General features: G+C 45.9%; 6 protein-coding genes across 6 annotated transcripts; 3 read left to right on the plus strand and 3 right to left on the minus strand.

Annotated features, from left to right (window-relative positions):
• Positions 1 to 1,827: 1,827 nt before the first annotated feature.
• N7495_009436 (uncharacterized protein) lies at positions 1,828 to 9,187 on the plus strand (the record flags this gene model as incomplete). The annotated part of the gene is made up of 7 exons (XM_057212087.1): positions 1,828 to 2,172; positions 2,240 to 2,299; positions 2,350 to 2,465; positions 2,527 to 2,764; positions 2,826 to 7,395; positions 7,479 to 8,213; positions 8,271 to 9,187. The coding sequence occupies 7 exons, from the start codon at positions 1,828 to 1,830 to the stop codon at positions 9,185 to 9,187; spliced, it is 6,981 nt and encodes a 2,326-aa protein (XP_057058950.1).
• Positions 9,188 to 9,799: 612 nt separating this feature from the next.
• Positions 9,800 to 11,175, minus strand: N7495_009437 (AIM24 family protein; the record flags this gene model as incomplete). Its single annotated transcript, XM_057212088.1, has 4 exons — positions 9,800 to 10,021; positions 10,083 to 10,435; positions 10,512 to 11,003; positions 11,139 to 11,175. The coding sequence occupies 4 exons, from the start codon at positions 11,173 to 11,175 to the stop codon at positions 9,800 to 9,802; spliced, it is 1,104 nt and encodes a 367-aa protein (XP_057058951.1).
• Positions 11,176 to 11,898: 723 nt separating this feature from the next.
• Positions 11,899 to 15,455, minus strand: N7495_009438 (ankyrin repeat domain-containing protein; the record flags this gene model as incomplete). The annotated part of the gene is made up of 3 exons (XM_057212089.1): positions 11,899 to 14,720; positions 14,788 to 15,325; positions 15,393 to 15,455. The coding sequence occupies 3 exons, from the start codon at positions 15,453 to 15,455 to the stop codon at positions 11,899 to 11,901; spliced, it is 3,423 nt and encodes a 1,140-aa protein (XP_057058952.1).
• Positions 15,456 to 16,779: 1,324 nt separating this feature from the next.
• On the minus strand, positions 16,780 to 19,599 carry N7495_009439 (putative sterol glucosyltransferase; the record flags this gene model as incomplete). The annotated part of the gene is made up of 7 exons (XM_057212090.1): positions 16,780 to 16,982; positions 17,040 to 17,662; positions 17,719 to 18,069; positions 18,135 to 18,498; positions 18,546 to 18,703; positions 18,756 to 19,440; positions 19,494 to 19,599. The coding sequence occupies 7 exons, from the start codon at positions 19,597 to 19,599 to the stop codon at positions 16,780 to 16,782; spliced, it is 2,490 nt and encodes an 829-aa protein (XP_057058953.1).
• Positions 19,600 to 19,828: 229 nt separating this feature from the next.
• N7495_009440 (alpha/beta fold hydrolase) lies at positions 19,829 to 21,352 on the plus strand (the record flags this gene model as incomplete). The annotated part of the gene is made up of 2 exons (XM_057212091.1): positions 19,829 to 20,088; positions 20,152 to 21,352. 2 exons carry the CDS (start codon positions 19,829 to 19,831, stop codon positions 21,350 to 21,352), a joined length of 1,461 nt encoding a protein of 486 aa, XP_057058954.1.
• Positions 21,353 to 23,350: 1,998 nt separating this feature from the next.
• Positions 23,351 to 23,892, plus strand: mbf1 (multiprotein-bridging factor 1; the record flags this gene model as incomplete). The annotated part of the gene is made up of 2 exons (XM_057212092.1): positions 23,351 to 23,509; positions 23,584 to 23,892. 2 exons carry the CDS (start codon positions 23,351 to 23,353, stop codon positions 23,890 to 23,892), a joined length of 468 nt encoding a protein of 155 aa, XP_057058955.1.
• Positions 23,893 to 24,668: the final 776 nt, after the last annotated feature.

A 24,668-nucleotide genomic window follows, 5' to 3' on the forward strand; every position in this document is an offset into this window, starting at 1 on the left:
TGGGTACAGCATCAAATAGTGGGACTTGAGTCTCCACGCTGTAAGGTCCGTGGAATTAGAGAATAGCAAAAGAAAATTGCAGAAAGTCACAGAACTCTAAGACGAATTTATACATCTGAGGCGGTTATTTCTTCCGTGGCAGATTTATTTCATGGCTTCTCAGTACCGCACTACTGAGTAGGACCAGGCTACGGGAATCAGTAGGTAATTTCCAAAAAAGAAAAGAATGACACCTGTGGACAGCAAATCTAATGCTCATGTGGAGTCGGTGCTTATCTATTGGCTCTGAAGACAACTGTTTTTACAAAAAACTGTTTAAAAACAAAGGTCTCATAACCTACGAGCTTCTTTCAAGATTGCCCAGGTCGCACTATATAACTCATGCCACAAAGCATATTGCTTGAGCCTTCCAAGGTTGGAATGTTATATTTGGTTCTAGAATCAATGTGAGCTACTTTACCAATTTATTCACCAACGCTTGTCCATTATAGCGATGCTACAAGCTACGGCGTGCAGTCATGATAATGTTTGATGTTGATGTTGACCTCGGGACCATTGGTTTGATAATAAGGATAATTATACGACGTGCATGTTTTTCACGTGATATAAGTTTAAAGGGCGACCCACACTCGTTCCCGTGTGTGTGGGTCGCAAAGTCACTGATAATTTTTTTAGGCTAAGTCACATGATAGCTGCTGTAAGGGTCAAACTATTTGAACTGTTTGCAAAAGCTCTGGTGTCTATCGGAGCTTTCTAGGAATTATTAGATAAAAAAGGTGTGTAGGGGGCCTTAGGGAAGTTAGTGTCACCATTAAGGTAATTACTTTTTTTAACTTTAAAGTATTATGGAGACACTTCTTAGCTAGCGTCATCTATCAGCCCGACCCTCGGTACACTTACAGATTACGACAGGACTTATTCTAGAATTACTTTGATTTTTATAGACGTTTAAACTTTTTGTAATCTATGTCAAAAGTCATTATACAAGCATTACGATAGTCAAGATGTTCAGATGAGAAGACATTGACTTATAAATTGGATGTATATTTTCTATCAGCATTATCCTAACTAAAAAAATGGAGTCCGTGCTGAATAAGATCAGGTGTGCGCTGGCATCTCCGTAAATGCAGCTCTTCGTGTTCGTATATGTTGACCAAGCTGAGCTTAAGACCAATGGATTCATCGGGACAGGATCCACACATATCAGGCTACCCAAGACCTAGATATTCTCTATTTTGCAATTGCAGCAGACGTTAAGGCTATGCCTTGTGGCTGCCTTCACGGTTGAGTCTCACCGCTACCAGAGGGGCTGGAAGTTGGGTGCATTATGGTATCAATGTCTGTACCGAATGTTGGGTGAGACTGAGATGCCTAGCTAATGCTGGAAAAGCTGTATGCCCGTAACACGTTACATATATACCTTATCACTGACAGTGATTGGTAGTAGCAAAAGCCTTATGAGGTTTTTTTGGTGGGTTGAAGAGGCTCTGCTGCGGAGACGCCTGTCATATCCCAATGCACCAGCCTGGGGCGAAGTCATCCCAGTAAAAGTGAAAAATATGGGGTTGTCCGCGCATTTCCAGCCCTGTGGCTTCTATGGAATGGTGGCCTTATGGGACATAGTGATAATTAGTAAAAGTGGGCTGGGTATTTTCGCTGGGTCTGGGGTCGGCCAGACCCAGTCTATGTGCCTACTTGACTGTCTATAATACCCTGTTATATCTGGCCGCAATCCGCCATAATTCTCGTTTTGCATCTGAATTTAGAGGTATCGGATTTTTCTTGGCAGGCTTTCTCAACTAAGAAAGAAGCCTCATTGTTTGGACTATGAAGACCCTTGGCCTGTTCATACTCATCCTGGGCCAGGTAGCATTGGCTCTTCGTTATGATCCACAATTCTCTGAGTGGAATCTCAACGAGAACAAAACCGCAAGGACTGTTCTTGATTACTGGAGCAGATGGCCAGGGCATGAGTACAAACCCTCCCCCACTAACTGGCGATTTCCATTTTACACACTCTTCCTCGATCGCTTCGTTGACGGCGATCCTTCAAACAATGATATTAACGGCACGGTGTTCGAAACCGACAATCTTTCAAACCAGTTTCGGTTTGGAGGTGACTTGGCTGGTCTGAATGAGACACTTGATTACATACAAGGCATTGGGGTGAAAGTGAGTGTGGTCTAAGATTTTTGTTCTCAGGATGGAATAAATACTGACAGTGGAATGGCTACTCTAGGGAATTTATATCGCCGGGACGCCGTTCGAGAATTTCCCTTGGAAATCTGATAGTTACTCAGTATGTACAGACCGAAATATGAACGTTTGTTACTATCTGACTAGAGCTAGCCACTCGACTTGAGTCTTCTGGACAAACATTACGGCACTATTCAGCAATGGAGATCCACCATCGATGAGATTCACCGAAGAGGTATGTATGTCATGGCAGACAGCACATACGGCACGTAAGTTTACTTGACAAAAAGCCTGGAGACTCAAGACCTAGACTGATGAAATTGTGATCAGTATGGCAGATTTGCTCGGATTCAAAGGATTTCTCAACAGTTCTGCGCCGTTAAACCCGCTCGAATACCAAACAGTTTGGAAGGGAGATCAGAGATACTTCGACTTCATGCCAAGTGATAGATACAACGAGGAATGTCAATATCCTGCTTTCTTTTCTGAGGAAGGAAAGCCAATCAAACATGGTTCCGACTCATTCTTTGACCAGCTGAAGGGTTGTTACGACAGTGATTTTGATCAGGTCAGTTTCTTTCTCTCGCTTTAATACCAATGGACCATGACAGTCACTAATTGATCAACAGTATGGGGCCATTGATTCAGTTGACCTAGCACCCGACTGGAAGAAGTCTCTCGCCAAAGCTGGCTTGGTTCAGGATCGACTTCGAGAATGGGTTCCATCCGTAAGAGAGAAGATCGAGCACTTCACATGCATGTTGATAACATCATTGGATATCGACGCTCTTCGTTTTGATAAAGCCGGACAGATTACCGTCGATGCATTTGCAAGCACATCTCAGGCAATCCGTGAATGTGCGTCTCTCTTAGGCAAGGATAATTTCTTCATCGGCGGCGAGTTTACAAGCGGCAACTCTTACGCGTCGATTTATCTCGGCCGTGGACGTGAGCCAGACATGAGGCCAATAAACCAGACAGAGGCTATTCTTCTCACAAATGCCTCGAATGACCGTTACTTTCTTCGAGAACCAGAGAAGCATGCAGCAGATGGGGCAGTGTTCCACTACAGCATATATCGAGCGCTTACCAGGTTTTTGGGTATGGATGGCAACTACACGGCACCATGGGACATAAGCGTCAACTTTGCTGACGCCTGGAATGACATCCTAATATCAAATGACCTCATCAATGCTAATACCGGGGAGTTCGACCCGAGACATATGATGGGAACCGCCAACCAAGATACTTTTCGATGGCCATCTATCAGACAAGGCACAGCCAAGATGCTGTTAGGGCAATTCATCACCTCACTACATTTGCCTGGGATTCCTCTTCTGCTCTGGGGTGAAGAACAAAATTTCTACCTTCTTGACAGCACTAGTCCCCTCGGCGTTTTTGGTCGACAGCCAATGAGTTCGTCGCCATCATGGCAGACCCAAGGATGCTACGAGCTTGGTTCGAGTCTCTATAATGGATTTCCAGTCGAATCTGCGTTGACCGGGTGTTATGACCCTCAGGTGGGTCTTGATCACCGGGATTCCTCTCATCCAGTGCGCAATATCATAAAGTCGTTTTACTATCTACGAGAAAAATTCCCTTCCCTCAGGGATGGCTTCTACCTGGAGAATTTATCTAAGAAAACCCACAATATAACTCTTCCAGGATCCAACGGTACACCAACAGAACTCGGACTTTGGGGTGTTGTTCGTGATCAATATCCCGGCGTAAATGACGTCGATCCAAGCAACAATACTGCAGTATGGCTCGTCTATCATAACGAAAACAGCTCAGTGGAATATGACTTTGACTGCACCTCGCCTTTCAAGAGCTTCCTAGCGCCCTTCAGTGGAGGAGTCAAAGTCAGGAACCTGCTGGCACCCTACGACGAGATCTCGTTGCAATCAAGTCAGGTCAGACTGGGGATACATGGCTCCGAGGAATATAATGGCTGTTTAGGCTCAAGTAATTTCGGAGCTTTTGATTTCAGAGCCTATGTTCCATCAGAGCAATGGATCGCTCCTCCCGTGGTGATGACCAAGTTTGCTCCTGGTCACGACGCTCGAATTGAATCTAACACTACGATCAACGAACAGCAGAAGGTGGATATAGAGATACAGTTCTCAGAAAAGCTGGATTGTGACACGATCACTAATAGTGTCACCATATCATCCACCACCGATGGTGGGAGAGTTCCCAAAATCCTTGAAGATAGCGTATCATGTGAAACAATTCAATCAGAGCCCACAGAATACATTGGCCAGATTCCTTCCGCATGGTCCTGGAAGGCTACACTAGAAGATGTCACTCATGGGATCCATACCTTGACGGTCAAAAATGCCTCCACAGCAACAAAATCCAGGTTCACAAACTCTGTCGATCGGTTGATTTTTCGAATCGGACGCAAAGACAACCCAGTAGTTTTTCCAATGACTGCAAATTATACAACCTCTGGACTCACTGAATTCTCAGACAAGAATGGTTTTCTTGTGGAGCACAAAGCTCCAGGTGCAGACAAATGGCGTTATTCAAGCAATTGGGGCAGCTCTTGGAGCCCCTGGATTGTCTATGATGGAGTCTCAACCAATATCAAAAACCTACCATGGTCTGGCACCGAACGACAACAATGGGATGGAGGACATGTTATTCTTCAATACTGGAGCAAGGCGGCTGGGAGTAGCCAGCATATTCAACACATGGATGTGGAAGGAACAAAAAAGGCCCCGAGGAGATTCCCTCACTTGTTTGCCTTTGGAGACTTCAATCGCCACGGACAGGATATCGGCCTGTCAAACACCTTCTCTCATGATGGTAATGATGGCAAATGGAAATTCCACTTGTCGGCTGAATGGCCTTCTCAATTCCAGGTGAATGTTTGGGGAGTCAATCCAGACAAGAAGCTCGACAGGACCTTTCAGCTCGGCGATACCCTAAATAGTAGTCGGCTCAACCGATTACAACCAGACTCGTTATCTGTTATGGACAACATCGTCAATTTTTCCCAATTTCCCCCTGCACCATACATGGCCTACCGAATGGAATTAAATGACGGCAACTTGAAATTTGAGCTTGTCCCAGTCGGGCAACGCCTTCACCAACAGATTATCTATCTCTTGTTATGGGTTCTGCCAATTGTCACTGCTGCCCTCAGTGTCTGGATCTACATGGGCGCATTTTACAATATCACTTTCAACCGTACTGGTGTTGGAATTCGTCTTCCACTCTCCTTTCTTCCGGCCTTCATCCGTCCCCATAAAGGCTTTAAAAAGCTTAGTGGTGAAGAAGGTCAAGAAACCCAAATGGTGCAACTGGGAGGTACGGCTGTCTCTGGAGTTCTCCCGCTGGCCGTACCGGCAAATCTGAAGCCAAAGCGAACAGTATTGTTGGCCACCTTGGAATATGATATAGAAGATTGGAGCATAAAAATCAAAATCGGTGGGCTCGGTGTGATGGCTCAACTGATGGGAAAGAATCTTCCACACCACGACATTATATGGGTGGTTCCCTGTGTTGGGGGAGTCGATTATCCTATTGACACTACAGCTGAGCCTATGTCCATCGCCATCGCCGGCACCGTCTATGATGTCCAAGTCCAATACCACAAGCTACGGAACATTACATACGTCCTTCTCGATGCCCCTATTTTCCGCGAACAAACCAAGTCAGAACCATATCCACCCAGGATGGATGATCTTCGCAGCGCAATATACTACAGCGCGTGGAATAGCTGTATAGCCGAGACAGTGAAGCGGTTTCCTATCGACATCTATCATATCAACGACTACCATGGCGCGATTGCCCCGCTTTACCTACTCCCACGCACCGTTCCCTGCTGCTTATCATTGCACAATGCCGAGTTTCAAGGTCTTTGGCCTCTCCGCGATCAAAAAGAGCTCGATGAAATCAGTGAGGTATTCAACCTTAAAATTCCCGTTATTCGGAAATATGTGCAATTTGGTGAAGTCTTCAACCTTCTTCATGCCGGAGCTAGCTATCTTCGAGTCCATCAGCGCGGCTTTGGTGCAGTGGGCGTGTCTAATAAATATGGAGATCGCTCTTATGCACGGTACCCTATTTTCTGGGGCCTGAAAGAGATCGGCAAGCTTCCTAACCCAGACCCGTCCGACACAGAACCCTGGGATCCCGAAGCAGAAGCCCGTCAGGTTATTCAGGTTGATCCTGCGTATGAAAGCTCCCGAGGCAACGACCGCCGTGAAGCGCAGAAATGGGCAGGGTTAAAAGTAGACCCAACTGCTGAGTTATTCGTATTCGTCGGCCGGTGGTCAGTTCAAAAAGGTGTCGATCTCATAGCCGACGTCTTTCCTGCAGTTTTGGAGAAGTATTCAAACGTGCAGCTGATTTGCGTCGGTCCTGTCATAGATATGTACGGAAAATTTGCCGCCCTCAAGCTGCAGGAAATGATGACGGTCTACCCAGGACGAGTATTCTCTAAGCCCGAGTTCACTGCTTTGCCACCTTACATCTTTACGGGCGCTGAATTTGCTCTTATACCATCGCGTGATGAGCCATTTGGCCTCGTGGCAGTAGAATTTGGCCGAAAGGGAGCCTTAGGAGTCGGGGCTTTGGTTGGTGGACTTGGACAAATGCCAGGCTGGTGGTTCCCCGTCGAGTCAATGACAGTGAAGCATCTCCAGAAGCAGTTTAAATCGGCGATTGAGAGCGCAATCGGATCAAAGCAGGCAGATCGTGCCATGATGCGGGCAAACTCGGCAAAACAACGCTTCCCAGTAGCTCGATGGGTGGAGGATCTTGATTACTTGCAACTACGGTCGATCCGCATGCATGAACAGGAAGGCGACCCGGCTGGGCGCAAGCATCATCGTTTTTCACGATCTGGTGGCCCCGAATTTAGCCAAACATCACTAGTCATGATGCAGACCCCAAATCTGCACATCGATGAGATAAATCCTATCCCTAGGTCTTCGGATGGGGTCCCAAGTCGGACGTTATCATTGGGTGTCCGCTCTGGTCCTGGGCACCAGCCACGACGAACCATTTTGCATGAGGGTACCGCGCTCACACCCAGATTGGAGGAGGTTCACGATGTCGATGAGATTTCTATATCGGCGGAAGAAGCCGAGGCTATTGTCAACGGAGAGCCTTCTCTCGACGACAACGTGCAACAGGAGGGTCAACGAGGTCGTTCTGTTTCAGAAGCTTCACTGAGCTCTATCACAGGTTTAGGAATAGACCGTGCTTACTCACCAGGGGGAGGAGCAGGATAAGGCGATCCTCTATTTTGAGTCTGAGCCAGATCAAAGGAACACGCAAGAGTTTTTCTCTGGAAAATGCAGACCCCACATTCAAAGACGAAACTGGGAAGTATTCACGCTATTTTCAAGGCATGCTGCAGCGACTTAATGGCAAGAACTCTGAAAACGATCTTTGTATTGAGGATTTCATTGTGTCAAGCGAGAAAGAATGGTCCGACGACATGCGACAAGTCAAGATGGGTCGTGTATCCCGCAGCCCTTCACCGATGGTTAGATCTCGAATTTCACCTTCCCTCAACGATGATTTTGACGATGAACTCGATGGCGATGGATCTGCTTCGGAAGACTTATCCGCGCAGGGATTTTTGCTGCCTGACAGAATCCAACGTCCACCTGCATTCCAGCGCTGGTTATCGACTCGCATATTTGATTGGCCAATCTACTCGATTTTTCTCGCTTTGGGCCAGATAATGGCTGCTAATTCATCTCAAATTACGCTCCTCACTCCAGGATCATGGGGTGGCTCCTCGGCTCTCTACATTATGGGAAGCTTGTACATTGTCACAACTTGTGGCTGGTGGCTTGCATTTCGACGCATCCAGTCTTTTTACTTACTTTCGTTGCCATTTATTCTCTATGGCCTTGCATTCTTCATCATTGGTATTGCGGCTTTTATTCCCAGTACTTCAGGCCAAACCGGGGCGTTCTATGTTGCCACTGCTCTCTATATCATCGGCTCTTCCAGTGGGTATCTGTTCTTTTCGCTCAATTTTGGCGACGACGGTATGTATCTGACATTTGAAATGCTTTTACTAATACACGATGCTAAATTTCCTATAGGAGGCTCAAAGATGGAATCTTGGGTGTATCGTGCATGCCTTATTCAGGGAACGCAGAACATCTATGTTGCTGCACTCTTTTTCTGGGGCACTGAGATGAGTACAGGAAGCCGTACTGGCCCCTTTGCTTCTCCAAGTGTTGCCGCAGGCATTACAATGCCTATTGCTGTTTTGCTATTTGCCATAGCAGGAGCGCTCTTTGCTGGTCTGCCAAGCTACTATCGCCAAACTCCAGGCAAGATCCCAGCTTTCTACAAGAGCATCTTTCGAAGAAAAATCATCATCTGGTTTTCAGTGGCAGTAATATTGCAGAACTACTTCCTTAGCATGAGCTACGAGCGAAACTGGCAATACCTCTGGGGGTCTAAGTACGCACCTCCTTGGATGGTCATCTTACTGGCCTTGTTCTTTTTCATCGGGGTCTGGTACATAATCCTTGCACTATTAGCTTGGAGATCAAAGACTCATTCTTGGATCTTGCCTATATTTGCTATTGGACTCGGTGCCCCGAGATGGGCACAGATGCTCTGGGGCACGTCTGGTATCGGACTGTGGGTACCGTGGGTCGTGGGGGGTTCACGCGGCAGTGCTATCGGCGGTCGAATACTCTGGCTGTGGCTGGGCGTTCTGGATTCCATACAGGGGGTTGGATTTGGCATGATGCTGTTGCAGACACTAACACGGATCCATATTGCGGTGGCTCTGTGCGGGGCGCAGTTAATTGGCACTGCGACAACATTGATCGCTCGCGCTAGTGCGCCGAATCGTGATGGACCTGGCGATGTTTTCCCTGATTTTTCGGCAGGTATCATCGAAGGAATCTCAAAACCATGGTTTTGGATTGCATTGAGCTGCCAGTTAGCCATCCCTGTTGGATTCTTCATGTTTTTCCGCAAGGAGCAGCTGACCAAGCCTTGATCAAGTCAGCATATTTTCACTTAATGGTCAGTTTGGATCTTTTTTTTCTCTTTGGAGTCAATGTATATAAGATAGGGAATCAATTTGCTTTTCAGACTCTAGGGTTTCATAAGCAGGACTATCAACAACGGGACTACATCGTACGAACAATATTTGTATTATATAGTCGAATATCGCGAAGAGTACGTTGAAAATAATAGAAAGAAACGAACTTGGTACCAAATAGTTGGTGTCATCGTTACAGAGCGGAATTTAGGCTTATGAGGTGATATACGCTCACGTCCGAAAACAAGAAGTGAACGTACAAATTACAACATTTAAAAAGCGAAAGGAAATCACTCAAATTCTCCAACAATATTAGCAAATAAAGAAAATAATACAAGTTAGGCCGTTATTATTTTTGCTTGCCTAGCTGCGCATCCAAAAGCCTTGGAATCGTTATTTATTAGACAAATTGATATAGAATTCAACAGTTCAATCATATTTCACGAGCGAAGGTGCTGTACGGGTATTCATCAATTCTGCAACAAGTTCCCGGGGTCCTTACTGACAAAAGAATATCCATACTTGATCAACTCCAACTTAAATCCAAAATAATATAGCCGAAGAATTTTAAGCACCACTAGCAGTGCTGATCTTCATCTGGAGGGCGAAGGCGTTCACGTTTCTGGTTTGCAGATACACTGTTCCGGGGCCTATAAACTTGCAGGCAAGGCCTTCCTTGGAGGCAATGTTAGAAATGATACCACCAGAGGTGACCCTCTCGATCTTGTATTCGCAATTCCATGCCACTAGATGACCATTGTCGATGTAGTACTTTTCGCCGTCTTTCAGCTGTAATACCAATGAATTTAGTCTTTGAATGTATAGTTCGAAAAAAAACAAATGTACTCACGTCTTTCTTGATGATTGCTCCGAAGCTTTGAATCCATAGAAGCCCCCTACCAGTAACGTTGTAAACGAAAAGACCTTCGCCAGAAAAGAAGGCCTTCGATAGGGAACCCTGCCCCTTATATTTACTTTTGACACCTTCCGTTGATGCCAAGTAGGCATCCCGTCCAACTTTCCACTCTATCCCCTCCTCAAGCTTGAGAACTATGATGTCACCCAAAACTGATGGAGCAAGAAGAAGCTCTCCGGGACCTGTGTACTCGGACCTAGCAATTTCTCCACCAGTTATGACCTTTACGATTTTCAAGGAAATGTGTCCTTTAAGCGTCATGGTAGTAGACATAGCAATCATAGCGCCTGCTTCATTGTGAGAACCGATTCGTCTTGGCAGCAAAAGTCTCAATAACAGGGAGTTGCTGTAATGACTTCTTACCTGGTCTTGCCTCCAGTGGAGCACCCATCGCAAGTTGGATAGTCAAAATTGAGTTTGTATGCCGGTGGCTTATACGATAACTTCCACCATTAAAGGTTCCAACAAGATCTTCATCTACTGCTTGTGCCCCAGTAAATTGCCCTACTGGTGGAGCTCCTCCAGGTACCTGGGTCATTTTTGCCATCGTCGAAGGTGGCTGAGGAGTGGATGAAGTCGATAATGAGGCGTTGTGCTGAAACGGAGCAGCATTCTGCTGGTAGTAAGGTGAATCTTGTTGCGAGTGTTTATCTAAAGGGATGGTGGGAGGTGGAGCAAACATCTGCTGTTGAGCCAACGAGTGAGGCTGAGGTTGGAATGAAGGAATAGAAGAGGGTGGAGTTGGCACTGGTGAGATTGACGGGGGCCCAGGGTAAGCTCCATTTGAAGGGGGAGGCTGGCTTGGGGGTGGTGGATAGCTAAAGTTTGGGGTTGCGGATTTTGGAGGGCCAAATGCTTATAGAAGTTAGAATCCCATACAGCTTCCAGTTTTCCAGTCAATAGTTACTTGTGATATGTGCAGGGGCTAATTTTCAGTTTGTTAGATATTTAATGGTAAATTTCAACAGAAATTTGGAATGATCACCGTACCGGACATGGGGGGGGCTGGGTACTGGTGTTGCGACATGACGATAAAAGATCAATTATTAAAGCGTTATTTGAATTGATCTCAAGTGTTTCGGCACTGTTATTGAGTTTCCAAAGTTGAGCAAAGTTGATTTCATAGTTGAGAGCAGGACTTACGGCGAAGTAATTACTAGCTCACTGAGGGGTAGTGTAACGTGCACCTGGTGAGGTAGTCCAATCCCACTAGTATATTTCAAATTTCCTTTAAAGATGCTTATCTCATCTATCTGCGTGCACCTTGGAGGAAAATGCGAATTTAAATTGAAATGTAACAGTTGAATAAGTTGTGCCTGTTGATTGCTTTAAAGTCACAGCTCTATCCTCCAGACTCCGTAAAAGCGAACTCCACACCTAGGACTTTATGGCCTTGGGGCTACGATTAGCTGACAGCGTGAGCGCATACACTCAGCGAAATCCAATCAAAGTGAACAATGCCCTATCGCCTGTAGATGTATCACGTATCACTAGTCAGTAGTGCGTTTCCGGGCGCTTAAATGTGATAGGTGGGGCTATAATGTACTTTAGGCGGGCAAATTAAAGGACAAACGGGATTTGAGCATTCAGAGACTTACTTTTCTAAAGGGAATAAAAAAGGTTGCCTCTGGCTATTATGGTGGCATCTACATCACTTCTATAGACTAGTTCATGAATACCTGTGGCTGTACAGTGAATTCATTTTGATTGACCTCTGTTCATTGGAAGTCTCATTCCAAGAAGCTTAGTACTAATCTTCATGAAGAGCCGGTAAGGCTGGTTCATCTTGTCTGCGTTGCAGCTCTTCTTCCATTATGGCAGCTGCATCTAACCTTCCCCATTGCCGAGCCATCTCCAACTCGTTCCTCTCGAAGTGAGTTGCTAGCTCTAGGTCAGCACCTGAAGCAACCAAAAACCGTAGGATCTCCATATCAGTCAATGCCGCTGCCAAGGACAATGGAGTATTGCTGCTATTATCTATTAAATTGAGCTTGGCCCCTGCTTTTATAAGTACTTTGACCAATTCCAGACTTTGGCTTTGCACAGCAGAGTGAAGTGGTGCCCGTCCACCTATTCCAAGTGAGTTCACATATGCTCCATGATCTAGAAGCCACTGTACAGTATGGATCTGCCCATTATCACAAGCCCAGTCCAATGCTGAACTGGTACCTGGTATTGAGTTCTCGATCTCTGCCCCTTTGTCAAGTAGAAGCTCAATCATATCATTGTGCCCTTCATAGGCTGCTACATCAATCGGCCTTGCAGACTGATTAAAACCGTTGATAGCGGCACCATTTGCGAGAAGAAGTCGAACTCCTTCTGTATCATTGGCCCTGGCTCGGTTCAGGAGCGCCGAAAGGCCATAAAAGTCCCTCGCGTCGATGTCCACGTGATAGCGTATCAATACCTTCATGACCCATTCGGAACGATTTTCAGAGGCAATCAAATAGCCAAGCTGAGCGGCTGTTGATGCTCCGGAACTTAATTGTGCCCACTTGGTTAAAAAGAAGTACAGTATCGCATATCTCTCGCTTTCCAAAGCCCATTTGTAAATATGCTGGTCTTCATCGCCTAGAGGCTCATGGTCAAACTTAATATCATCCTCGGTATAGGTTAACCATCTCTGTAGAATGTGTTCGCAAATTTCAGTGTCTTGTTCAGTGTCTTTTGTAGACTCCAATTTCCTGGGCACACTAAGAGCCTCAAGGGATGATTCTAACCACCGTGCTTGTGGTGCATTCTGGGAAATTCCCCATAGCACCCAGCCTAGCTGCATCGAGAAATTGCGCCACCATTTCTCGGATTCATCAGACTGCATCCAGCCACTGGGACGCTGACGTCTTGGGGAGGCAAAGAACTTTGCTCTGACGTCTGATGAGAGAAGATCTTTGCACTGTTCAAGAGCTACTTCCTGGGCACTGCGATTGCCTTCTAACATAGCCCGTCGGCATATATTGCCCAGCTCATACACAGAGTGTTCAAATTCCGACCCCACCGAGCGCTCACTAATCCAACGTGCGAGAAGAAGAGCTTCTTTCCACTCATTCTTCTTGATGTGGTCATCAATGCACTTCTTAACGTTGGTAGAGTTTGCTGCTAACTCAGGAAGGTGGCCGTTAAGTTTCATATTTGGAACGATGCAAAGCAGGGCATCTTCTCGAGACCCTAGTTTGTTTGTCTCAAACAAACGCACAAGATCATCGATTCTATCGCTCTGGGTCATGAATGAGTTTTGTGCCCCTATGACAACCCGTACCTCGTCATTGAGCCCTTTCAGTCGATTCAGAATATCCCCGAGGAAATGACTGTAGAGGTCTTGGGCCGCCATGACTTCCAGACTGTTGTCTGTCTGGACCATGAGAAGGTCACAGGGTAATTTGTCCGAATCAGGACCAAAAAGCTGAGATGGTGAATTGAGGCTGCTCGATGCAGCCATTTTGGCCTCGGTTTGACGGAAAATCCACTTGTAGAAATAAGCATCTGTTTCTTCCTTGCTTGCTTCCTCATGAGTCAGCCCAACAAGTCTGTTGAGCTTTGAGCGATGCCATTCCTGGCTTGACTTGCATAGCGACCAGATCCACAAACCAAGGACGGCTTCTAACTGGTTAACATTCATCTTCCATTGTAGCGTATCACTACCCCGAGAGATTTCTATTGGATATTTTTCTCGGGAATGACAGGGTCTGTTTTCGGTCTCCCAGTCACAATCTACTTGCAAGTGGAACGTGAAGGCTTCTCCAAAGTTGGCTCCCCAACTTGATACCAGTTCTATTGTTTCTTGGAGCGCACTGGCGAGGTTTTGAGCGACACGGCGGATTGGAATGTGGTCCCAGGGCATGCTTGGGCTGTTCTTAGTATTAGAGGTAATTTCGGCCAGCCGGACTCTTGTTTCGATCAATGCTTTCGCTTTTGATCCATCTCTAGGCACAGGGATGTAGCTGCTTTGAGTCGATTGCATAGGCGAGACCAGTGTAAAGGAAGTCACATTTTCAAGATAGAATGCAAAGGATTCCAGCTCTTGGTTCCTTTGGGACAAAAGCTCTCGCTCGCCTCTGATCTTGTTTTCATCTGACTTCATCCTCTCTGTTCGTAGGCATGTTCTCAAGATAGACATCAGTAATGTACATCCTAACTGTGAGAGAATAACCGAGGCATGGAGTCCTCTTTCACCGATGAATTGGAAGATGAAGCCAACCATTGTGAAAAATAAAGTTGAGTAAATTTCCAAGTATCTTCCATTGTACTTCGGCACTCGAACAGACTTGATATACTGGAGTCTTGTTGTCATGCAGGATTTAGGACCTTCTTTGACGGCCAAGAATGAATTAAAAACCTGGTCTCCCACATCCTGGTTACCTGATTGAAGCCATAACAGCTTGCTTGGACAAGTTGGCTTGAACTTGTATTCTTTTGACGAGCGCTCGATGATGATTGCGCAGTAAAGCATTCCCATGAACAGGAAAACTGTTCCGATGAGATACAGTGGAAAAGCATAGCTTGGTACGGCTTTTTTATCTGTCTGAAAAGACTCAGGAAACACAAAGACTGTGATTGCTGCAAAAATTATAACTCCTGCAGTTGATATTAGCCTCACATCACCCAAGCCTTCGATCTTTCATGGTTCTATAAAATAACATACCGACTTGCAAAGCAGCGCCAATGACGGCAGTACAATAGAACCAGATTTGGTTCCTTCTTTTTATACCTTTATTCAAAGAAAGATTTGGGATATCCAGTTCTGGAAGCATGGTAGGATCACTTATAGCATCGCGCGAAAGACCTGATCCCTCCGCAGACCAAGCGCCACAATTCAGTGCATCCCTCAAGGTCCCGATTTTGACGGAAATGTGACCAGTATTCTCATCTTTAGATTCCCAAGCCACAATCTCCACGATCTTTGGCCGGCCAAAGACTCGAGAGATACCACCATCGTTGAAAAGTTCAGCCGTGGACTCTGATACGCATGGCAGAAGTTCATTCTCGGCTTCTGCTGGGCCCTCCTGTGCTCTGCCAATGAATGCTCGTAAAGAAGAGCTACCGCATACCCTTATCACAGATACAACAGCAGTCAAGACTCCAAGTGGGGAGAGTGCGAAGATGATGTTGTCGAGGAGGCTGATCGACTCGGAAAGAAATTGCTTGGTGATCTGCTCGCCAAACAGAGTGATCAAGGGAGCCTTTCATTCACAATGGTTATTTGCTTGTTCAATTTCGTCCAAGGCTCGGATGTATGATTTAACCTACCAAGTCTGTGGCTAGATTGTTTGAGAAGTTTTCCCAGTCATCAGAACTCATAGTAGAACTCATGTTCATTCATAATACCGGAGTCAAGCTAAGCGCTCAACTTTCCTATTCTCTATATCAAGGCTCTCCAGCCTCTCTGCCTCTTTTTAAAATCCACAAATTCATTTTATTTCTTGTGGAACGTGGATCATTGCTAAACATTTGTCTGGCGAAGCGCCCGATGGGGCGGTGTTCTATCCCTGCATCATCTTCAAACCGCTAAAAATAGTTAGCGTAATGGGGTATACATAACACAGTCACATGTAGCAGCTGAGAGATCATTTTAATTATCGCTCTTCGCTAAGTTGGGTCACTACAACATGCCCAGATGTGTGCATAAGTAACCAATCAGGAGGTAATCGGACCACTTTTCCCATAGTTAAAAAATAGGAGCCCTTGCTTTGGATGGGGGAATGTGGCTTATTACTGCGAGGGCGCTCTAGAATCACGACAATATCAGATAGCCCCGAGGCCTGGTTAGCGCTAAGAGAAGAACTGCCTGACTCTTGTCCCTATTGCCTCAAAATCTGGGTCGCTTGAAAATCTCCATCCTAAAATGGAGATACGGGGATTGCTTCATCTGTCTAAGGCAGCGGAGTATGACTCGAGGAAGATAAATCGGCTCGTGCGCTCCTTACATTTTCTCTCCGTAAGTTGAACAATATAGAGAGATATGGATACTACGTGCCTGTACAGTGTACAGTAACAGCTAGCGTTGTCGTGCCAGGTTACAGGATGGATCGAAATCAGGTTCACCGCTTTGCTCTCATAGAATCTTTGTCGAGCCCTACTCTGTAATACGCTTAGTTATCTATTCTTGACTTAGCTCAGCTCTAAAAATTGAATTGTATTGAAAGATAACACGTGATATAAGAGTCTATAAATTACTTGTAATATTTATTCAACACAAATCTAACAGCCTCTAACAGTTAGACATGCTAGTCACAACACTTGGAATTAGGGTTCCCATAGCGGTAACAGTAGGCCCAGTTCTGCCAATATCTAAGTCAGCTCGATAATTAGAGCTACAAGGCTTTAAGGGCTTGTGTTTCGGCCTCAAATACCTAATGGTAGAGCCTAGGCTTAGACCCTCACCGCAATACTTCTAGCGATTATTCTGAATTCTGAGGAAAATATGTGTCCGAGGCTGCTCCTAGCCCCTATACCACAGCACATATAAGATTAAACGGGAAGCCGCTGGCACAAATGAATGCAAAGAAAATGTCCACCATATCGAGCCTAACTGCCCATACCGACTAGTGATGTTAAGATTCAGGTACTTGTCTCTTCGACTGCTAAGTGTTTCGTTTTAACCGATACTCGTTAAATGATAGAGATAAATATCAAACTAGGCCCTCATTGAATTCAGAAGTACATCGAAAATCTGGAGGACTTCGGCCTCTTCTTCTTGAGACAGCTGCATTCCGCTCGTGTGCGCATACCCATCTCTGAGTCGTGCACTTACAATAGCCTTGGGCGTTTGAGTCCTAAAAGCAGCTTCTATACTTTTTGAAATACCTTGGAACGGATAAGCATACAATCCAATTCCAGCTGCAAAGAATCATCAGTATTTGCTCACGAGAATTCATCCTCAACAGAATAACTTACCGGAAGGCATCTTCGTAGCCATCCCTAAGGCCGCTCGTTGAAGACCCTTCAGTGCGCCGTCCTTTCCATTCTCCAATGCCCCTTTGAGTGGCTCTGTGAAGAGGCCTGCAATGCCACTAGCCATTCCACCGACGAAGTTCTTCCCGCCAACTTCTAATCCAGATTTCCAATCTGTCACAGTTCCATAATCCTTTGGCTTTTCTCCATAGAGCTGAGGAGCTCTTCGAAAGCCTTCTGCGGCTGCATGTGGGATGTCGACTATCACACCTCTGAAATATGTGCCACAGAACTTACCAAAGCCCTGTAGTCCCGCCTCGGCCATGTTACCAGCCGTTTCGAATGGGTCCTGTCGACCACTGCTAGTTCTTTTCGCTCCGGGCCGGGAACCTTTTCCGTCGGAAAATGAATTTATTGCGCCCAAGGACGAACCTGCATTGCTTGCTGATCGAGAACTACCCTCTGGGGATTGTATAGCACGGCCACGCTTAAATTCCTTGTATGGGTTGTAAATCATCTCTCCAGTCGATCGTAACATACCTGTTCCAGTACCCGTGGCAGCAGACAACACACCGGTCAAAGGATCCCAGCGACGATTCTCAATAAGTATCGGGTTGACAACATAGCTTTCGCAGAAATTAGTATTGAAATCCCTCGCGCATTGCAGCGGAATGAAACAGACCATTTAATATTTTGTGCATTTATTCGTTCGTGCTGAAGTAGAATACTGACAGCAGTTTTCGACAATGGCAGAGATATCTTTCCTTTGGTATAGGCCCATACTGCTGGGTGACCAGGCATGACACTGCATCGCATTCGATCCAATGGCAAGTTGCGATAAAAGGAGTTGACGGCTGCCTCCACGCCAGACTCGGTTTTCATTTTGATGGAAATCTCATGAGCGGCAACTTCTGCCTCTGGTCTGAGGCAAAATTGGATTGCAGACGCTAAGTTTTCAGGATTGAGTGAAGTGTATGGGATTGGGTAAGGACCAGCACCGGCCTTGGCGATCATGTTGCCCCAGAAAGGTTGACTGTGATGGATTTGATTAGTATAATAAAACAGAATGATGTGTAATTTAAGCAAGGATAGCCATACTCGCCGAAGAATGGGACGACAGCAGTAGGTTTGGCATTCAAAAGACCACATGCAGTAGTTCCAGCGCCTCCGTGGTGGACGACAGCGGCAACATGTTGGAAGAGCCACCCGTGTGGACAATCGCCAATATAAAAGATATTTGGGTTTGGAGGCCCAGCGAGACCACTCCAGCCTTTAGAAATTATTGCACGTACACCAGCGATCTCGACTGCCATAATCACGGCGTCAATCAGTTTCTGGGGGTCATCAACGACAATACTACCAAAACCAATGTAGACAGGAGGTGATCCAGATTGTAAGAAATCGGCCAATTCAGGCGTTGGTGTGTACGATGGCGGGTCTTGGAAGAAGAATCCACAAACATCTATGCAAATCAGTCATCTTGCCCAATCTATTAACTTTCATCCTTACCGATGTAAGCTGGCCAGTCCCGCGGCCTTGGAACCAAGGCCGGGGACCAACAGTATGTGAAGGGGATTTTCAAGGCCTCGGAAAGACAGGGCCCTTCCGTTGCAGGCACAGGCGATAGATCGATCTTGGATCTGAACTTATTTATCACATCTCCGAGCCTACAAGCATAGTGTAAGTCGTTTGTTCACCTGGAGCCAAGAATTCACCTACCCTTGCCATGTTAGCCACTCAACCACCCCGTATGAAACCCAATTTGCCGTGCTCGCTTCCATGGATTCAGAATGAAGATCTGCCAAGGGGTGAGGGAAAGCTTTGGTACTAGTCCACGGCATGGTAAACATCAGATGGACAGGGATTCCTAATGCCTGTGCACAATGGATATGTGCAAAACTAGGAGGGTTTGCAATGATCGCATCTGCAACAAATGGCTCCTGAGTGGTAGGATCATCTTCAATGCATGATCTCCAGCAGCCGTCCAACATTTCTGCTACCATGTTCTGCTTCTTCTTAATTTCCCCGTCCCGCAATGTTTGTAGTTGAGGGATAAGGCCTGGGTTTTTGACCATATATGCCATGAGCTGTGCTGGATCCCCGCCAATAGGAAAGAATTCCAAATATGACTCCTTGACAAAATTCTCGAAGACGTCGTGAGTTGCGATGCGGACTCGGTGGCCATGGCTTTGTAGGGCGTTGCCCAGTGCAATGAATGGCTGAACATCTCCACGACTGCCCACGATCTGGATAACGATATTTAGCTTCAAGTCACAGGAGGCAGGCTGTGTGATTTGAGCATCTGTAAAATCCAATGGATAATAAAGGTCTTCTAGCTGGTCGGCAATACGAGCAAGTGATTTGGCGAGCTTAGATTCCAGATTCACATCAATACGACCATCAGCTGTATACGAGTGTCAATAGTAGTATTCATGGCAGTTCATAGTAAGCACATACCGTGAACATTGCCCGACTCTGCAGTCAACTGGGGATCGACATATGGGGAATAAGGCGGGGGACTGGCATCCGCCCCCTCACGGTCGGGGGTTGGAGGGTTTCCCATATCCGAACAAAAGAGCAATAAAAGTAAAGTCGAAAGAACTAAAGTACTCCTGATCAAATTCTAGTCGTTTAGCTCGTTCCTAAAATAGGTAACAAGAGGTGGTTTTTATTTTGTTTATTTCCCGCTTTAACAGGCCACGTTATTAAGCTTAAGTCGATCCCGGGGCGGAGTCTCTCTCAGTCTCTCGATTTATCTCAACTTTCCTCCACATTTCCCTTCACCTGTGGCGATGGAAGGCGATTATGCCAATCGCTCCCAAACTAGTCTGTCATTGCCTCGGCCCAATGTCCAGGCTACGAATAGACGGCTTCTGCTGATTTACATCCATGGTTTCATGGGCTCAGAAGCCAGTTTTCATGACCTCCCAGCTCACGTCCACGACCTGTTGACAGAGTTACTGAGCGAGTCACACGCGGTTTATACCCGTATTTATCCGCGTTACAAGTCTCATGGGGACCTGTCAGTAGCAGTTGACCAATTCAGTGCCTGGTATGTGAAGCAACCCATGCTGTCGGGATGTGGACTTGGGCACTGATGCACAGTTTCTCTTAGGCTCTCACCTCATGAAGCCGATGATCTGGATATTATTCTGCTAGGACATAGCCTTGGCGGCATCTTGGCTGCAGATGTGGCTTTGCTGCGATCAAATGGGCATCCAAAGCATCGCATTCTGGGACTCGTCAACTTCGACGTGCCCCTTCTAGGACTGCACCCCCGTGTGATCCCAACTGGAATTGGGAGCTCCATGCCAAGGAAGGATGTGGCAGCTGAAGACAAAATAGTAGGCGAACAAGAATCAATGGGCTTGAACCCGGCCTATAAGCCCGCCACTCCGAGTCCCAACTTTGATCCCCCATTCATCAATGATGTGCGCTCTGTCGAACGGGGCTTTTTCAAAGGTATCATGCACTTCGTCAACAAGAACACAGACAATCTCTCACGGTCGATTATCGACCGTGCCCTATCGTCTTTCAAATTTGCCAATTGCGTCAATAATTACTCGGAACTTCGTCAGCGATACCGATACTTAATAGAATTAGAGGGTGCAGAATACAGTCCCTGGAGAGTACGATTCGTCAATTACTACACCAACAGTACTGGTCGCATACCACGGAAGCCAAAGGTTAAGTCGAAAAAAGGATCAAAAGATATAGATCAAACCGCCACATCCCCTTTGCAAGGAGGAAGTGAGAATCCAGCTGATACAAATAATGACACGCTCACATCGTCAGAAAGAGAAGAGCTCAAGGATGCAGCGACTCCCCCGCCGGAATATTCTGAGACGGATCCCACCCAGGAAGCAGAAAATTTGTCAAAAATGAGAAGTTTATCACTTGAAGATCAAACTGTGGGGTCTGACATCACAATAACACCTGACGAGGCCAGCTCCGCGAAAGAATTCCCACAAATTGATATCGCAAGCACCACCTCGTCTACCTCACTTGACCAACATCTGAGCCAAAATCTATCGGAGAGCGTCGCAAACTCCGATGCTAGCCTCATCTCAGAGACTACAAAAGAGAAGAAGCTTCGCAAATTTATTCTTTTGCCCTCCCATCATTGGAGACATAATGACAACGCTCACTGGATACCAGTTTTGATGGAGGACATGGACGAGGTAACAGCACATCAATCTATGTTCATTCCACTTGGAGCAAATTATGAGATTCTTGTTGGTGAAACTGTAGCCTTGGTTGAGCGATGGGTCCAGGATGACCTTAGCCGGCAGCTACTCCAGGAAAGCCTTGATTGAAGGGATTCTGATATATTATACGAGGTGTCTGATGGAAGAACTCTCCTCAATGCCCCGTCTTCGTAAATATCTTATTTCAATTATCATTATCCATATTTTCACGTAAACAATAGAATTGTTAGACCACTAGACTAAGAAATGGCGTGTCAATTCCTGCTTGTATCTTAGACATCAGTTACTAGATCCTTCGAGACATCCTGCAAAAAACTCACTTAGGTTAGACACAGCTCATCTTGATTCTGAACTTTCAACTCCGCCTTTTCGCCACTTTCAAACACTTGTGCCTAAGGTTCGGCGCTATATCATCAATCTCTGTCATAGCCATTGCATATCGCGAAGTTGTTACTCCAAAATATCTACCTACCGAGTCGAAAGGAAGTCTCATCAAATTCACTAGGAACACTTCTTGGCCAGACAAGATTACTCGCCTCCATTCGATACAAACCCTAGCAACATTACAACTTAGATGTCCGAGAACGTTACAATCGGGGCCACGGTAGTGAGTGAGGAAGTCACCCGGTGGGCCAGTGAAGAGCTCTGGTGCATTCAGCCCTAAAGTGATTCAGTGGGAAATCAATGACTACGAAGTCGGCTGCATTACACTGGGTAACTGAGTCGTTTATTCAAGCAGCAGCCGGACCAAAAACTCTGAGAATTGCTTCTCAATCGCAACTTTGCTCGGGGGCCCTTTGTCTTTCAATTTCTGTTAAGTGGGATTGATGTTATGGATGGCTTCAATGTTACTAGGGCGGAAGATATACCGTGACTACCTGATATATACGTAGGTGCTGAGAGCACCAGACATCTGTAGATAAGCGTGACTCTGCGTCCATTTCGCTTTTCATTTTGGTGGCTCAAAGGTATTTTCGTGGGGGAACTTTGGAAAGAATATTCATTTACAAAAACATGTCGATAAATTAACATTTTATGCATAAAAAGCTCTAACTACAATTATTTCCCTTATGCTGCTATATAATGCCATAACTCGACCATCCGCTATACAAGCCCTGCCGGGCTAGCTCAATCGGTAGAGCGTGTGACTCTTAATCACAAGGTTGGGGGTTCGACCCCCCCGTTCGGCTATTCCTACTACGAACCTTCGAGTCTTCTTTTTTTTTTTTGCTCTTTGATTATTTGTATAGTTCGTGAACTACTCTTCTTGATTGTGTATGTTTTTTTCTTTGATTCATCTAATAATCGGTGTTTAGACTCGCTAATTATCTATTTTTTTTGATGTATGCGATGCGTTCAATCTCTGGCTAGGTACCGAAGAAATCGTCAACATGAACTCAGTCCCAATTCAGAATCTCAAATTGGAAAGTAAGGTCGAACGTTGGGAGGGTAGGAGTATAATGGAATATCTAGGTAGAAATAGTGCCCTATTCTTATCAACATAACCTTCCTCTTGAAAATTTTTGCAGATTCTTCCGCACTCAGTTGCTTTCTTTCCTTTCAGTTGTCTATTGCTAAATATCGCCACAAACCACTCCCCTTTCTTTACGGTTTCCTTATCATTCAAGTTCAAGTTTTGAACAGTGAAGACGGTAGAATTGCGATAATAGCTCCAGTCAAATTTTATATCAGCTTCATGCATGACATCAACGAAACTAGACCTAATTGGGAGTCCGATACTCTGATCACATTCAAGATGTGGCGATGATTCTGGGTTGCTGAGTTGCATAGTTGACTCAAAGTGATCAAGAAAGAGTCATTGAAGAGATTACTGCACTATTTAATCGAAAATGAAAATAATCCGCATGAAGAATGAAATAGAATACAAATTTTGATATTGAGTGTCGGAGTTAAGGCAATAAGGAAGAAATCCGCTAAGTGGCGCTATCCTAAATAGGACTAGTGCGTGACTCCCCTCATCCCACTTATCGAGAAGCTTCTGTGGACGAGATATTGACCTCACATTTTCAATACCCAAACATCACATCTACACTACCCACATCCACTCTACACCAACAAAAACACTTTAAATCATCAACCATCAAAATGAGCGACTGGGATTCTGTTACCAAGATCGGCGGCAAGTTCCGTGGAGCTGGCGCCGCTCCCCGCGAGACCGTTATTAAGGGCAAGAGCGCCTTGAACGCCGCTCAGCGCTCAGGTGGCATTCTCGCAACTGAGAAGAAGTACACAACTGGTAACCTTGTGAGTTTAGTTCCAAGTCCATGTCTCAAGCGCAAATCGAGTCCGTTTTCATTGTCTAACTATAACCCCATTAGGCCGCCAAGTCTGGTGCCCCCGAAGGCCAGCACCTCACCAAGGTCGACCGCAGCGACGATATTATCAAGCCTAAGACTGTCGGTACTGCCGTCGGTGATGCTATCAAGCGCCGCCGAACTGAGGAGGGCTACAAGATGACCCAGAAGGAACTTGCTACCAAGTGCAACACCACCATTACCATCGTCCAGGACTTCGAGCGTGGATCCGCCACACCAGACCAGAAGGTTCTCAGCTCAATGGAGCGTGTGCTAAACATCAAGCTCCGTGGCTCTGATATCGGTGCCGAGAAGTTCCCCAAGAAGAAGTAAACTTGATCCGCGAGCCTGCGGCATTTATTTTCTATGGGACGACATCAGGATAAATGAACGTTCTGACTTTTTTTTGGCGATTTACAAGCTTCTGATGATCGTCATGTCCACCCATGACCCCTTTGCGATTACATGTCTGCTTTTCACGGGTTTCTTTCTCTCTCGGTCGGATTAGCGCTGGCCTTGCATGAAGATGGGCCCAAGGAAGTTTTGAACGGAGAAAAACCTTCACGAAAGATACCACAAATACATCACACTTTTATTTCCATTCAAATCGCCACTATAGTACTAATGTTTTAAGTCTCGTAAATACTGAAAGTATGCATTCCAGAGTGATAGGCCCGTGAGTGGTACGTCCTGGATATCTCGATCATTAGTAGGTGTAAGTACCTCAGTACCTCTAAGACACGTGTATCTACTACCCCGCATATAACTAAGTAACCCCACGTCCATGGGTGGATTAACGCTTAACTCTAGTTGATCCTATCTCGAGTCTCCAGAGCTACATAAGCTGGATAGACATACTCACTGATTTGTATAAATGATAAACCAAACACACGGTCTCAGGAGAGGACTCAAGTCGAAGACCGGGAAGTGTAGAAAGAGGTCTGGAGGGAGAGCTGGTATGAATATCCATGCACATACATGTGAGCGAAGAAACAGGTTGAATCCTTCCAAGGCTAGAGACGATTCAAGTCAAAATATACATCAATGTATAAGAAGTGAAGGTAGGCGAAGCTGAGTCTGAATGATTCGCAAATTAAGATGAGAGAGGG

The sequence above is a fragment of the Penicillium taxi genome, assembly GCF_028828555.1.
Source record: "Penicillium taxi strain IBT 34144 chromosome Unknown utg000006l_segment0_segment0, whole genome shotgun sequence".
Taxonomy (NCBI): Eukaryota; Fungi; Ascomycota; class Eurotiomycetes; order Eurotiales; family Aspergillaceae; genus Penicillium; species Penicillium taxi.